Genomic DNA, 14417 nt, shown 5'->3' with positions numbered 1-14417 from the left:
GGTGGGGCAACAAACTGAGGAAGTAGAAGCAGCAAAATCGCTCGAACCAACTGAAACCGTTTCTCTCAAAGAAGCTTCCACAGAACCAAGAGAGGATCATGTTACAAACGAGCAGGACAAGGAGCAAACTGAGACGATACAAGAGATAAAAGACGTAGAGGAGGCAGGAACAGAGACCGAGCAGCAGTGTTTTCCTCTCAGTGTCACCGCTCCAGAGCTAAAACCAGATGAGATAGAAGAAGAAGAGCTGGACCGAGACGTGAAGGAACCTGGAGGTTTCATCGAGCCAGGAAGCTCGTCACGGGATGAAAATGGTGACGGTGCATCATTAATGACAAACCCAGATGCATTAGACACCGAAAAGAGTCTGTTAGAGACTGAAGCTCAGGTGGAACATGTAGATGATGTAGAAAACCAGACATTAGAGTGTGTGGAGCTGAAGGATGAATCAGATGCCAAAGAAACAGATGAGATCGATACCAGTGAGAATCTAAATACACCTCAGAAAGAATCCTCCTGTTCTCCGGCTGAGCTCCTGCATGAATCCAGCAAAGACAAATCTGAGGATGACCCGTCTCCACCTAACCAGCAGGGCAGTGATGAAGAGGATGGCGAAGATGAGGAAGGGCAATCTTTCGATTTTGACGACATAGATGTTGAGGCAGCTTTTGAAACAAATCAAATTGAAGACGAGGAAATCGAGGAGGGAGTTGAAGCCGTGTCGGATCCGAGTGAAAATACACAAAACGAGTCAACTGAGAGAAACGATGAGGCTTCTAGGTTTGATGAGTGTGACCAGGTAGAGTCAGAAACAACACATGAGGCCACAGCACATGAGGCGAAGCACAGTACAGAGGAAGGAGCGGTTTTAAATGTTGGAGAGTCGGGTGTTGTGGCAGAGGACGTTAACCAGGCAGCGTCTTTTCCAGTAGAGGAAGGACTAGTTAAGCCGGAGTTGCAGGGGGACAGTCCCGTCCGCGTAGCCAGTAACAAAGAGCCACCGCATTCAGGCAAAAACGTGAGGAAGAACAGCAAGAAAGGCAAAGGAAAGGGCAAAGAGGAGTGTAAAATGTCTTAGTTCAGGTGCTTTATACTGTAGTACAGATTTATCTCCTTCAGTAGTCGTCGCTTAGCTCTTTAAAAAGGGGTAGATTAGATATTTGCAAAACCTCGCAGCACTTTTTTTGAACAGTGGTGTATGTGTATGTATGTTATTTTTAAAAATGCACAGTCAAAGTCCAAACATCAGTTTTCATTGAGGTCACATGTGCAAAAGAAAGGCTCATTTGTGGAGAGATGTAAACTGAGTGGAACCAGTAGTTTGACCAGTGGACAGAACTTGTATTGATGCACATGTAATATGCTGCTTGTGACGTTTTATTGATATTGTTTCGTGTCTCTGGAATAGAGCCACAGACCAATTGTTCTGCTTGATGCAACTGTTATTCCCTAAAAGAGCTCATTCTCATTAAAGAGGCTATATATAAGTTATCACTACATAGCGCTCTATGTACAGCTGTTTATTTTCCAGCGTAAAAGAAAGCTTCAGTTTCGATAGCGTCACTGCTGCATCCAGTCCACTGCTGCTCAGAGGACGTATTATTATTATGACCTCGTGTCTCGAACATGGCAAGCGACCATCACCGGCAACCATTTCCAGAAAGACGCCACCTTTTGGTAGCAGAGTAAACTTACATATAGCACCTTTTAAGACTGTAGCAATCTGGCTTTTTACATTTTATACATGTTATGAAGGTTAAAGTGAAAATATTTAGTTCAGACACTTCCAAGCCTCTGAATTCTAAAGCACATTAATGTCGGATAAATTGATAAATACATGTTTTATACATTATGTTGCACTTCATGGAGAAGATGTCTGTGGTCCCTGAACAATGAAACACCAATAAATCCCCTGTTGATACCTATTTGATCTGTTGATGGAAACTCATTTTGGTTTTTAATGTTAAAACCGTATTTCTCTGTTGTCACACATTGTGTGGTTGTAAACATGTCGTGTGACTGTAGCTCCACCAGCTGCACTGACCCTCCTCTCCACAGTCTGTGCATGCTAACACACACCCCCTCACACCCCACTCCGTCACACCCCCCCACATGGATTCCTGTTGTGTTGCATGCATCAACCTCGCTTGACCCAGCCCCCCTCACACCTCACCATCTCCCTGGTTCTCCCCACCCCTGGTATGTTCACTGGTTTGGTTCTTTTTTAAAAGATGGACTCTAGCTGTTGTGAGTGACTGGTGCTTGAGTTGTCTTGATGTGTGTTTTGTCTTTTAGAGATTCGCCTGAGGAAACTGGTGGATGAGCGTGAAAAGATGATAGAACAGGTGAGTCGGTGACTTTTATAACAATGAATATAGACGCTAGTTTATTTGGATATTCTAACATACCTAGGATATGTTTTTGTTATCTGGCTTTACTTAACCTAACATCCTCCGTCCTGGATAACTCGTGCTACAAAGCTGGTCATCAACTGTTTCAGTTTTGAGTCTGTTCATCTGATGGAGGCAGAGTCGTTAAATGTGATTGATGTCGTGACAGTTTACATTTACTCTCCACATGTCATGGGAACTGAACACTAAGTTCACTACTTGATCACGATAAGCAAATCATTTAAACAGCATCTATATAGGTATGATTCTATCCCAACCCTTTCTGATCCATATAAAAGGTTGATCACCTTGTGGTTTCCCCTGTTATCAACTCAATAAGCCATAGTAAAGAAACTCTGTGTAAAATGCTCCAGCTGCCACAAAAACCTGCTTTTAATATTTACTTTTCAACTGGAACCAGTCAACTAGGTGCCGAGAATCATTAAAATAAAGAGAATATAACAGGTTGGGGTTTAACAGCATCACATGCAGGACGAGTAGCTGAGTGAGTGACTTTTCATCTGGTGTCACCATCAACAGGTGAAGAAGCTGAAAGCGCAGCTGGAACAGAAATCACCAAAGAACGGCACAGACAGCGGCTCAAGCCCAGACGGTGAGGTTCTGGAAAATGGAAATGATCCCAACATCCTAGAAGTACAGAGTAAGTGATGAACATGGATATTTAACTCGAACGTCTCTGCTGCTGCCTCCTTCGAATCAACAATGTTTGTTTTGAATGTTTTCCAGGAGACTCGAGCAGGCAAATGAGCGACTTGAAGTTCAAACTGGTGAAGGCCGAACAGGAAGTCACAGCTTTAGAGCAAAACGTAAGCCGAGAGGAGTCGTGGCTGTTCGGTGGGTTTGAAAACACAACAATGTTCTGAGTCCGAGTTGTTTTCTGTCGTCCAGGTGACCAGACTGGAGGGTCAGGTGACCCGCTACAAGTCTGCAGCCGAGAACGCAGAGAAAGTGGAGGACGAGCTGAAGGCGGAGAAACGGAAGCTCCAGAGAGAGGTAGAGTGTTGCTTCCTCACACTGCAGGTTGTTCAGCTGGCTCCTTTCAACCAGCAGTCGTCTCAATCTCCCACGTTTCACCCAACAGCTGCGGTCGTCCCTGGACAAGGTGGAAGAACTCGAGTCGAGCAACAGCCACCTCTCTAAAAGAATGGAGAAGATGAAGTCCACTCGCGGCATGGCACAGACTCCATAGCACCAACCCCCCCGCACATCAAATCCACCGCCTGTGTCCAGAGCTGGCTGATCACATGGAAAACAGACATCCTGCACTCTGTCCGTCGTCTGCCTGACGGCAACATTAGGAAAAATGAACCCCAAAAACCCAAGTTAGTTGTTTAATCTACAGAATAGAGACGTCCACAAAGCAATGTGCCATTTTTCTCTGTTTTCTGTCTGATGAGAAAGAAATTCATGAAGTGGGGGAGGAGATGTTTGTGCACCTCGTGACTTTGGTTGAACCTCTGCACTGCTCTAGTTTAGCGTGGGGGGCACATGAGGAGCCGGGGTACAGAACGGCACCAAGAAGACGTGTCCGTTATCCCTCGTAGCAGGAATGTGGCACCGCCCTCTTTCTACTGCCTCTAGTCAGGATTCAGGATGTGTTCTTGCCGTGCTCCCACTGAGGACAGAGAAATCCAAGTGGACACAGATCCCAGTGCAGTGGACAGTACCAGCGGCCATGGCCCAAGACTTTTCCCTTAAGAGGGCGCGAGTGCTTTTGTGTGTTTTTGTGAATGAATGAGCGGAACTCAAGTGTATTTTGTTTCTTTTCTGACCCAAAGCCAAATGACATTTAAAAAGGTAAATGTTGGGGTGTCAGTCCAGTTTCTCTGCGTTAAAACAAACTGACCACGGCTTGTTTAGTTTCTACGACACAATATAATCGTCACGGTGAAAACGCTTTGAGCTGTTGCAGCCTGGTGTCGGCCAGCAGCCGGTCACAGGTTCATTGAACAGTTTGTCCCACAGTGTGCAGCCGCCCTTCTGATGCACACTCATATCTCTGCTTGTTTCTGCATCTTATAGTCGGTCACTGGTTGGCTCTCATGCTCACACTTACTGAAGGAACGCGGCACCGAGGACTCAAGGTGCCGTCAGACTGAACTCACTGTGGAGATGCTGCTCCACTGTTTACATAGCTTTACCATGTTTGTAAGGAAACTGTCATGTCTGTGCAATAAAATGTCAAACATACCAACATGTGGGCATTTCTGTGGACACCAGACTTATTGTAAACCCCCATGCTTTATTGTTCCAAATCAGCTGTGTTGCCTTCACTGGAAAAGCGATTTCAGCTCATGGGTCCATGTCGGCCTAAAGATTGAGCAGGTGAGCAAACTAAAGACTGGTACAGTTGAAGGTTCAGGAAGAAGCTAGTGGGTGAACCATGAATTGGATTTTCTGTTTTTTTATAAAGTTATGAACTCACTCAGTTATGTGACTTTACAAGAAAAAGTCGAAAACTAAGACCTCCCAGAACTAAAGGCGGTCGAATGGAGATGTAAACGGAACAATATTGGTGGGTTTGTATAGAAATCTTCAGATTCAACCTTTCTAACTGTCTTTAAATGAAATACGATATTTTGTACAGTTAGTTGTTATACTGTATTTATGGCGATGCATATATATTTTTGTTATCTCATTTAAAGTGAAGATTTTAGAAAGATTCATGGTGGTTTATACATTTCTTATAAAGTCATAACTGCAACACTGACAATCTAGACAACTTAATGAAAGTAACATAGGTGAGAATATGATGGAGAGATATAACGCAGTTTTATTTTTCATGGACCTGAAATGAAAGTTCCAAACTGGACATTCCTCAAAAAGAACATTAGTCAAAAAGTCACACAAACACATGAGGTCACAGGCTCCATGGGGCCTATTCTACATTTTAGGTTTCTCTGCACACTCATCCAGGTTTGGTGAATGGCATGCTGGGTAATGTACTGTCATTGTCCTCCTTTGTCTTTGTGGCCGACACGCTGTCGCAGTAAGTTCGCTTTTGAATGCGCTGAATCATCCTGCGACCGTAAAAGTCCCGATAATCCGATGGAAGTTCGTCCAGAGTGTGAAGAGCCCTCTCCAGGGCCTGGAGGGCTCGAGCTGCAGCCACCGGGTCTTTGTTACCGTACGGGTCCTTTTTGTCATAACAGTCAGCCGGTAGGTGGCGCCAGAACACGTTCACACCCACACCAAACTGCAGTGCAGTGGTGTTATGGAACCACAGGGCTGCAGGACACAGGGACACTGGATTAAGACTGAGGCAGTTTCACGTAATCAATCATTTCTAATTTCTAGTAAATTATTACTTCTGTGACTAATGTGGACGACTCCTTACCGGGGATAAAGAGCAGGTCTCCAGGCTCAAGCACACACTCGTACCGCTTTGCCTTTAAAAAGTCAGGAAATCGTTTCAGATCTGGAGAATCGATGTCCAGAACCTCGGATTTATCACCTGCTGGGCGACGTTCAGATTAAAAGGTAGCACTGTAGCATTATACCAAGATAAAAAACCAGACAAATCAATATCAGAGCCTAAAATGAAAACGGACATGAATTCAAACAGGATGCATCTGTCCATCGTTACTCACCGGACAGGTACAGGTGCAATGCATCCTGGGGGCTGTAGAGGACCACTCTCTTCCTCCCTGTCACCTGAGCCAGCAGGTTATCCATCACCTGAAGGACGAGCAGAGACAAGAGGAGACAGCTTATTGAGGCTGCTACTCATCTAATGTCTTGTCTGTTAGTGCACAGACATTTCTAAAAGCCCCCCAGTGCGACCTCTCACCTCTTGACAACATCACATTAAAACACTCACATCGTAGTGGGTCCACAACTGCAGACCACAGGAGCTGATACGGAAAACACTGGAGAAGAACTGATCCGGTTCAAAGAAGTGTGGGACATGAAAGTCCTCGGCCAAGTGCGGGAACTGTTTGTTCAGGTCTGCAGGTTCCTGTGGGGGAGGGGGATTACTTTTTGCTGTATTAATATTTATATATACATAAAAACCCTTTTGTTGTAATTGTAAAAAGGACAGTAAGTTTTTTTCACAGAATTTAAAAGTCTACATACCTTCCGCACGTCCTCTCCCAGTGATCGTAGATAATAGTGCTCATCCTAAAAAGGAGTTTGTGTCATTTAAAGAATAAAACGTACTGTGAAAAAAGATATTTCCATACTGTTATTTTATGATTCTTACCTCAGACAGGAAGAAGTCTGAGTGTTTTTTCTCAGATGCCCTTTTCACAAACTCGTTGAAAGGTAAAGTCCTGTGAAGAATCAGTAGTGATTGAGAAATCTGAAGAAGAGGTGTGTGTGTGTCTGTGTGTCTGTGTGTGAGAGACAAAACTCACTTGTACACAAAGTTCTTGTGGAGGAAGTCCATCTGTGGTACTGTGGATACGTGAATCTTCACATCCTGGTCTCCTCCTCTCAGTCTGAGATATTCAAGGGTCCACTTCTCCAGACACGGCCCCAGATCCACACCTCTGAGCAAGGCGGGTCTGCGCTGAAAGACAATACTCGATTGATTAGGAGACAATTTACTCCAAAGTCCTGTCTGACGGCAGATACATGTACCTGTGATCCACACTATACACAAGTTATAAGGGTACTTTTTATATTTAAACATTAAGTACAAGTACTAGTGTGAAAACAGTTGTGTAATGTCCAATGTGGCTCGGCTGAATTCTCAGTTAAGTGAGTAAAAATAATGCAAATTGGTGATTTCCAACCAGGTAACTTGCATGGGTAGTTAAAGCAGATAGTTAAATTATAAACAGATTATAGTTAGCTAAAAGTATTTGTTTACCAACATGACGTAAAGCTTCACCATATATGACCAACACCGACATTCACAAGTGAAAATTCATAGAATCACTTCCTGTTTGGCAATTTCTTCATTAAGTGAAAGCACAAGGTTTGTTGTCATTGCTGCAAGGCTTTATATCAACGCTTTTATTTTGGAAAGTTGTCGACATGCAGTTTATGAAATATAATGTGTAAAGAAATCAGAATCCAGTAAATCACAGATGCATGAACAGCTCCACTGCAGATAAACCAGGTAGGATGAGTCCACTCTGCACCATAGAGCCCATCACCACCGGACATAGATCACAGCCCAACCAGGAAACACGCAGGATGTCACGTGAAGGAAGGTTCTGCTGTGAACAGGTCGAATCTGGACTTTACTCGATTCGATCGACTAAAAAACGGTGAAACAGGAAATGAAGACGCAGCCATGGAGGAAGCCCTGGGTTCTACCTCTGGACAGATGTCTCGCAGGAAGACGTCCCTGTCCACTTGTGTGAATATGGACACCGGTGTCCTCTCCTGGTCCTCCATGTCCCAACTGTCCGGGGGTAAACACCGGGTGTTACACTCCTAGTGGTCCCCCCAGAAACAACAAAAAAACAACAAGTCAAAGTCCGGAGGTTAAATGATCAGTAAATCTTACTCATAACAAAAAAAACACTTAGTTTAATTCATGTTAAAAAGCTTACGTGTCTCCACGTGCTGTTGCGTCACCACCTGTGTTTTTAAACCGTTCCGCTTGTTCCTCTCCGGAAGACACAAGCACTCGGATAAGAAGAGTTCCGAGGCATTCAAAGATGGCGCTGCCCGTGTTGAGAGGCTGTTACAGGGTTCCGTCCACACTCAGCCTCACTCGGCTGTTCCTGAATGAACGCGTCCTCCTGCACCGCTCCGGGAACCCGCGGCCGGCTCCCCCCGCGGCGGCCGGGGCCCCGCTGCGGGCCTACAGCTCGGACCGGGGCGGGGACAGGCAGAACCAGAAGGTGGTGGTGGTCGGGATCCCCAACCCCCTCATCTGGCTCCGCACCCGGGTCTACTACTTCCTGATCCGGACCTACTTCGACAAGGAGTTCCGCATCGAGGAGTTCACGGAGGGAGCGAAGCAGGTGCGTGGAACCCGGCGGGTGACGTGTGCTCTTGAGCAAAGGCGTGTTGGTTCGCTGCTGTTGGTGAAGAGGACTTTGTTTTGGTGTTGCAGGCTTTCTCCCACGTGTCCAGGCTCCTGTCCCGGTGTCAGTTCGAGGCTCTGGAGGGTCTCGTGGCCAAAGACGTGAGTCCAAACCATTATCATCTATGTGTTTATGATCCAAATATGGATATTTATTATATATATTGTTATCTATCTGTTCATATCCTCGCAGTTGATTGGAAAGCTGGAGGAGAAGTGCAGCCTGCTCCCACTGAGCAGCCAGAAAGCCCTCTCTGCAGGTCCGGATGAGATCATGTACACAACACCCGGAGACGTGGGGATCTACTACGACGACAATGGTAAGTATGAAACAGCTGATAAATAAACATTAAACATTAAAAACTATTTATACTATATATATAAAGACGCACTGTTGTTTCAGGAAGGAAGTTTGTCAGTATCCTGATGCGCTTCTGGTACCTGACCAGCGCGACGCTTCCTGACGACACCATGGAGGGAGCTCGTATCTTCCAGGTGTCCCTTGGTGGAGAAGGAGAAGCAGAAACCAAAAGACTGCTCACTGCTAATTATGAGTGAGTAGATGTGTCTCGTGCATATGGAATAAGATTTTAAAAGAGCAAACTCTTACATGGTTCTGATCTTTCCTTGTGTCTGCTGTTCCTGACAGATTCCAAAGGGAGTTCACTAAAGGAGTGCCACCGGACTGGACCATTACAAGGATAGAGCACTCCAAGCTTTTGGATTAAGCTGGTTTCGCTTCTAGGCAGATGTTCCAGTGGAAACTAGTCAAAGACATGAAATTCTCCTCAGTATTTGGTTCCTTAAATTGAGAGATGAGATGAGCTCAAACTAACCAGAGAGGAAAACAAGACATGGGAAGTCAGAGAAAAGCACCAGGACTTGGATTCAGTCACTATTCTCCAGGATGCTCTCCACACCTGTCTGCAGTTTGTCAGTGTTTCTGATTGTATTCTCCACAATCTCTAATATCCCAGAGACTAATGACTAGAACTTGAGCAGATCTGTGAACTGTTGCTTTGGGAAACTAATCATAGCCTTATTTTAACTATTATACTAACGGCAGAAGGACGGAGTTCCACAGGGACGTCAGGTGATCACAAAAACCACATCCTGATTGTCTGGAACATGGTGAGATGACAACATCTAAACCCTCATCTGCAATTCTTCTCTTTAATCTCTCCAGTTTCATGTATATAGAGGCAGATCATCACATGATATCTCAGGACACTTCACATAGAGCAGGTTTACACTGTACATTTTACAATCGCACTAACCTGGCGACAATTAGCAAGAGAGGAAAGTTCCGAGGCAGCGACCTCGAGCCGTCGAAGATCTGCTGCTGCTGCAAACACTTTCATTTCAATACATAATATATGTATGATTGTGTGTTACAATTTGTGTCCAATGTTCCCAACACAAAATTGTCTTTTCCTGCTGCGTTCATGTGACTGAGCTACATGCAGTGTGTGTGCTGCTTGTTGTCTGTAGTGGTTCAGGCAGCTGCAGAAAACCATTGATTGTTTTATTAAAGGTTTGAGGAATGTATGTTGTGTTACTGGAAACCGGCAAGAAAAGTGTGTGTGTGATGCAGCTTTGTCTTTTTTGTCCTCCCTCACACATCCATGGTGCTGGTTTAAAGAGGAAGAGAGAACTCTGAGGTTTATAACTGGTGGAACCTGCTGAGGAAACAATAACCTTGAAAGAGCTGCTGTCGTTATCAGATCTGCACAATGTTCAGGAGGAATCTATTTCCCCAGTGGAAGGAAGTTTTTATTTGGTTTGCAGCAACCTGTTGTCTCCCAGACATCGTCCTCTGCAAACCATTCCACCTTAGATTCCTCATAATATCATAAAACATGTTCCCAGTACCTTAAACTGCTCTTTGTGGAAAGATCATATTCATGATTTTACCAGAAAGGATGGAAGGAAGTCAGTTTGTGTCTGTGTGGTCAGTTCATCTTAGCGTGTTGTGACATCAGAGTTGAACTGATGTCGCACATTTTGACTTGACAGTTTAATTAGACGAGCAGATCAAGGCCTGATGAAGTTTGCACATTGTTCTAACTCAGTTGAATTATGTTTTAAAAAACATTACAATACATTGAAAAATACATTGTACTAGTTTTTATTTTAATTTGTGAAATGGTGACAACAGAAAGTTAGATACATGTTCATATAATGAAAAGACATACAGACATAATCCAGCTGAAGTGATTGTGTGTGAGCGATGGTGTTTGAACTGTAGTATTAATAAATATATGACGGTATTTTATATAGGTTAAAACAACAAAATAATGATAATGGAATAAAAATATAATAAATTAAATACGTACATACATACATACACCCTATAATATACCCTATTATATAGCTGAATATATTATGATATATATATTATAATTTTTCCAGAATAACGAAACAGATTACCTGCTAGAATTTGGGAATCACGAATTGTTGCTGCAGGAGGCAGGAGCCTATGGGAGTGACGTCACTTGAAGCACGAGCCGACTTGACAGTGTTGTTTACCTCACGTGCAGGGGAGATGCCGTCATTGTGACTACAGTGATACAAGAGCGACATCTGGTGGTGAAGTTGCATAATGCAACCAACTGAAAACCCTTCACCTCCCTTCCAGAGGACCCACGATGTAAAAAAAATCAAAAGCTCCTCTCTGGATCCAGGGCCTGGTTTGTCCCTTCCAGGCCACTGTAGAAACATGTGTGCGTTGTGCAGCATGGTGAAGAGGACCCACTCCTAACGTGGATATAAAAGACTGGTTCTAAGGTAACGAAAACACAATCACTCTTAGTTCCATGGGATTATACTATAACAACAATACAAGACCTCATTTTCACTTCCTGCTGATAGATTCCCCTGATCCCTACACACTGGACCTTTCATGTTCATTTTTGAAAAGTAAAAATAAAAGCACCCTGGACAGGACCTGAAGCAAACATAACGTTTCTGAGACATCTGATCTGTTGTGGTCAGTTTCTATATTTATGTGTGTGAGCAAAACAAATGTGTGTTTGAACAAGTTATATGCAAAACATAATATTTACCCATGAATCAGGGAAAACTCTCCCTGTGATTCTGCTTTTCATTCCAGTACTTTATGAATGATCTGTCTCTTTATATTCAATTTTTAATATGAAAAAAAAAGCAAATTAGGAACAAAATTTAGATTTATTTACTTTCACAATCAGCAAAAGCAAGTCGCTATATAACTGTGCTTGTATTGGAATAGAAACGTTTGCCTGTACTATATCAAAAAATATCCTTAAATGAAAAGCATGTATTAGTGTGAATCATTTTAATTTATTTGATGTACAGCTAATTTCCTAATTTACCCTGAAACCAGGTGTCCATCGGAACCAAACACATTTTTGTATCCACATAATGAGCAGAGGTTGAATCTAGTATATTTAGTTTCCAGTCATTCCTCTCTACTCTCTCTCTACAGCACCTTGACCTCTCCGGAGCCAGGCTGCAGAATCTTCAGCGTCACAATGTGTTTGATGGTTTTTCTGAACCAAGGGTAGAAGAAAACATAGATCACAGGGTTCAAACAGGAATTAAAACACAACAACCAAATCTCGAGGGCTGCAGACGACGCCCCGACCAAGTTGCTCTCAGCCGCAACAGCGAAACAGTAATACGGACAGGAGCAGAGTAGAAACACGACGATTACAATACCCAGAGTCCTGGCGGCTTTCAGCTCAGACTTCGTAGCTTTCGCAGACTCTGAACGTTCTACAGCTGCGATGTGACCGCGCATGGCTCGAGCCTGAGACACCGCCACCGCAAAGACTCGCAAGTACAAAACGGCAATGATCAGAATGGGGCCTAACAAGGTCACAACAAGATCCACGAGTCCTTCAGCAAAGTTGACGACAACTACACAGTTTCCGTAACAGGAGTTAAACCTGCCGGGCTCTTTTAAGAAGTCCCTCAGGATCCAGCTGCTGTGGACGGTAGAGAACATCCAACACAGACACACGGAGAGTTTCACCCTCCTCAGGGTCACTTTGGAGGTGTAGAACATGGGCTCGCAAATGGCTATGTAGCGGTCGACCGATATGAGCACCATGCTTCCCACGGACACGCTGATGACGATGAAACCTATAAAGTAATGCGCGCCACACATGAGGTCGCCCAGGTACCAGCAGCCTTGGTTGTGGAGAAGAAGAGCCGGCATCTGCAGGACACCCACACAGAAGTCTGCCACAGCCAGAGAGAGGAGCAGGAGGTTGGTGGTGGTGTGGAGCTGCCTGAAATGGGAGAATATCAACACTGAACACATACATGTAGACGTGTATTTAGCAGTTATAGGACCATGAATTACTCTGTAACATGATTAAATTAAGCACAATATTATTATTACAGTATTTATGTCGCCTGTAATGTTAAAAAACTGATCAATCAAAACTGTTTTCATCAGTGTTTCATCAGCTGGAACCAGAAAAACAAGCATTTCAAAGGCGATGTGGAGAAAATGTGATAATTGATCTGTGCCTGAAGTGGGAGATGGAGATGATGACGAGCAGGTTGAGAGCCACCGTGAGCAGAGTGATGCAGGACAGGACGCTGAAGATGAGCTCCGAGTGAGGGAGCAGCGTCCTCCTGCAGGAGCTGTTGATTCTGGGAAAGCAGAGTTCAGCCTCCTCCGGGGCCTCCATGTCCAGAGAGGGAGGCTGCTGAGCTCTCACTGCCCCCTGATGTGAAGTCTCAGTCTGATTTATCTCGTCTCTTCCTCCACTCCCATATGCAAATTCAATCTTGTCAGACGCCGGAAACACAATACGTCAAACTGAGGCTCATAGTGCTGAGTGTCGTCAGGCAGGATAGATGATGAAACAAACTTTAATCAGTAAAGTGCAAACCTCTGCCACGGCCCAGCAGTCCGCTTAAAGGGAAAGTTCACCGAAAATGAACATACACAACGTGGAGAACGGGAAATAATATGCTCGACTTTACAAGTTTTTGATATAGCATTTATTATATATAGTCATTTTTAAATTCATTTTGAATTGCAATAATAAGGATCATTTAAAATCATATTATCCCGTCAAGCTATATGTGCAAATTCACTCTTCACCTGTCAGACAAGTATTAAAAACTAAATTGGCTGATCACTGTTTTTCACCAGCAAATGGATGTAAAGGGTCAATTAATAGAAACAGTATAAGGGTCTTGAACTGTGTGTGTGTGTGTGTGTGTGGATGTGCACGTGTGTGTCCCTGTATGTGGATGTGTGAGTTTGTATCAGGACCTTTACAGTTACTGTTTTACTATTGTTCTCGTTTCTTTTGCTATTTCTCCACATGTCAACCTCGTTTCACTCTGAAGCAGCTTCACATCCAACAGGACTGTGTGTTATTCTCTATGTATTTAAACAATGTTGTTCTGGTCTGTTGTTGTTCTAGGAAACAAGAGTTAGATTACACAAACAATGAAACATGAAATGACCACTTTGAATCCCCATAACTCACCTGTTCACAACTGCATTATACAAGTTTATCATATTTATATATAAAAATAACTAAAACAAATGAATAACACAGAACATTTGCTGTTTGGCCTCAAGTTGAAACAACAAACATATTTGTTCCTGTAATTTTCCTGAATTTCAACAACGAGATCAAGTTGAAATTCATGTTTTAAGAACATTCTTGTTTTAAAGTGAGTTAAAAAACATTTTCTGAAACAAAGCTACAGAACAGAGGAAACTGAAAGTTCTCCATCACTATATCACAGCTGCTATTTATCCATTTATCATTCTATCTTACATGAATTCATCATTGTCAACGATTGTGTCTTTATGTTTAAATGATTATTAACAAACTATATCAATCACAAACTATAAGACCTGTGGGCTCATAGATCATTTATATTTGTTATATTTATACTTGCACAAATACACCACAGCAAATTCCTTGTATGTGTAAACCTGCTTGGCAATAAAACAAGATTCTGATTCTGAATTTATATTAAACATAAGACAAACATTAATGAAA

At 43.4% G+C, this 14417-nt stretch overlaps 4 protein-coding genes across 16 annotated transcripts in view; 2 read left to right on the top strand and 2 right to left on the bottom strand.

Annotated features, from left to right (window-relative positions):
• The window catches only part of lrrfip1a (leucine rich repeat (in FLII) interacting protein 1a), a 31736-nt gene extending 27135 nt beyond the window's left edge, over positions 1-4601 (top strand). For all 12 annotated transcript variants that reach the window (XM_035174471.2, XM_035174469.2, XM_035174468.2 and 9 more), the window contains 5 exons: positions 2296-2345; positions 2931-3051; positions 3138-3217; positions 3300-3404; positions 3493-4601. In XM_035174471.2, the coding sequence (XP_035030362.1) occupies positions 2296-2345; positions 2931-3051; positions 3138-3217; positions 3300-3404; positions 3493-3600 (464 nt within the window). In that variant the 3' untranslated portion in view covers positions 3601-4601. The remainder of the gene's footprint in view (positions 1-2295; positions 2346-2930; positions 3052-3137; positions 3218-3299; positions 3405-3492) is intronic.
• A 562-nt stretch (positions 4602-5163) lies between these two features.
• On the bottom strand, positions 5164-8087 carry tyw5 (tRNA-yW synthesizing protein 5). Of its 2 annotated transcripts, none has more exons than XM_047342573.1 (9): positions 7947-8087; positions 7680-7799; positions 6770-6924; positions 6616-6685; positions 6489-6533; positions 6232-6369; positions 6002-6089; positions 5749-5865; positions 5164-5639 (listed from the first exon to the last, which is right to left on the bottom strand). In XM_047342573.1, exons 2-9 carry the CDS (start codon positions 7758-7760, stop codon positions 5320-5322), a joined length of 1014 nt encoding a protein of 337 aa, XP_047198529.1. In that variant the 5' UTR covers positions 7761-7799; positions 7947-8087; the 3' UTR covers positions 5164-5319. The 2 variants fall into 2 exon arrangements, with proteins under 2 accessions (XP_047198529.1, XP_035030367.2); XM_035174476.2 differs by having other exon boundaries at positions 7919-8054.
• maip1 (matrix AAA peptidase interacting protein 1) lies at positions 8027-10328 on the top strand. The gene is made up of 5 exons (XM_035174479.2): positions 8027-8335; positions 8428-8499; positions 8591-8717; positions 8801-8951; positions 9047-10328. The coding sequence occupies exons 1-5, from the start codon at positions 8027-8029 to the stop codon at positions 9123-9125; spliced, it is 738 nt and encodes a 245-aa protein (XP_035030370.1). The 3' UTR covers positions 9126-10328.
• Positions 10329-11857: 1529 nt separating this feature from the next.
• LOC118120254 (trace amine-associated receptor 8a-like) lies at positions 11858-13082 on the bottom strand. The gene is made up of 2 exons (XM_035175039.2): positions 12916-13082; positions 11858-12671 (listed from the first exon to the last, which is right to left on the bottom strand). Exons 1-2 carry the CDS (start codon positions 13077-13079, stop codon positions 11858-11860), a joined length of 978 nt encoding a protein of 325 aa, XP_035030930.2. The 5' UTR covers positions 13080-13082.
• Between the last annotated feature and the right edge of the window lie 1335 nt (positions 13083-14417).

Source organism: Hippoglossus stenolepis, chromosome 13 (genome assembly GCF_022539355.2).
Source record: "Hippoglossus stenolepis isolate QCI-W04-F060 chromosome 13, HSTE1.2, whole genome shotgun sequence".
Classification (NCBI taxonomy): domain Eukaryota; kingdom Metazoa; phylum Chordata; class Actinopteri; order Pleuronectiformes; family Pleuronectidae; genus Hippoglossus; species Hippoglossus stenolepis.
This window is presented reverse-complemented; position numbering and strand designations above follow the sequence as displayed.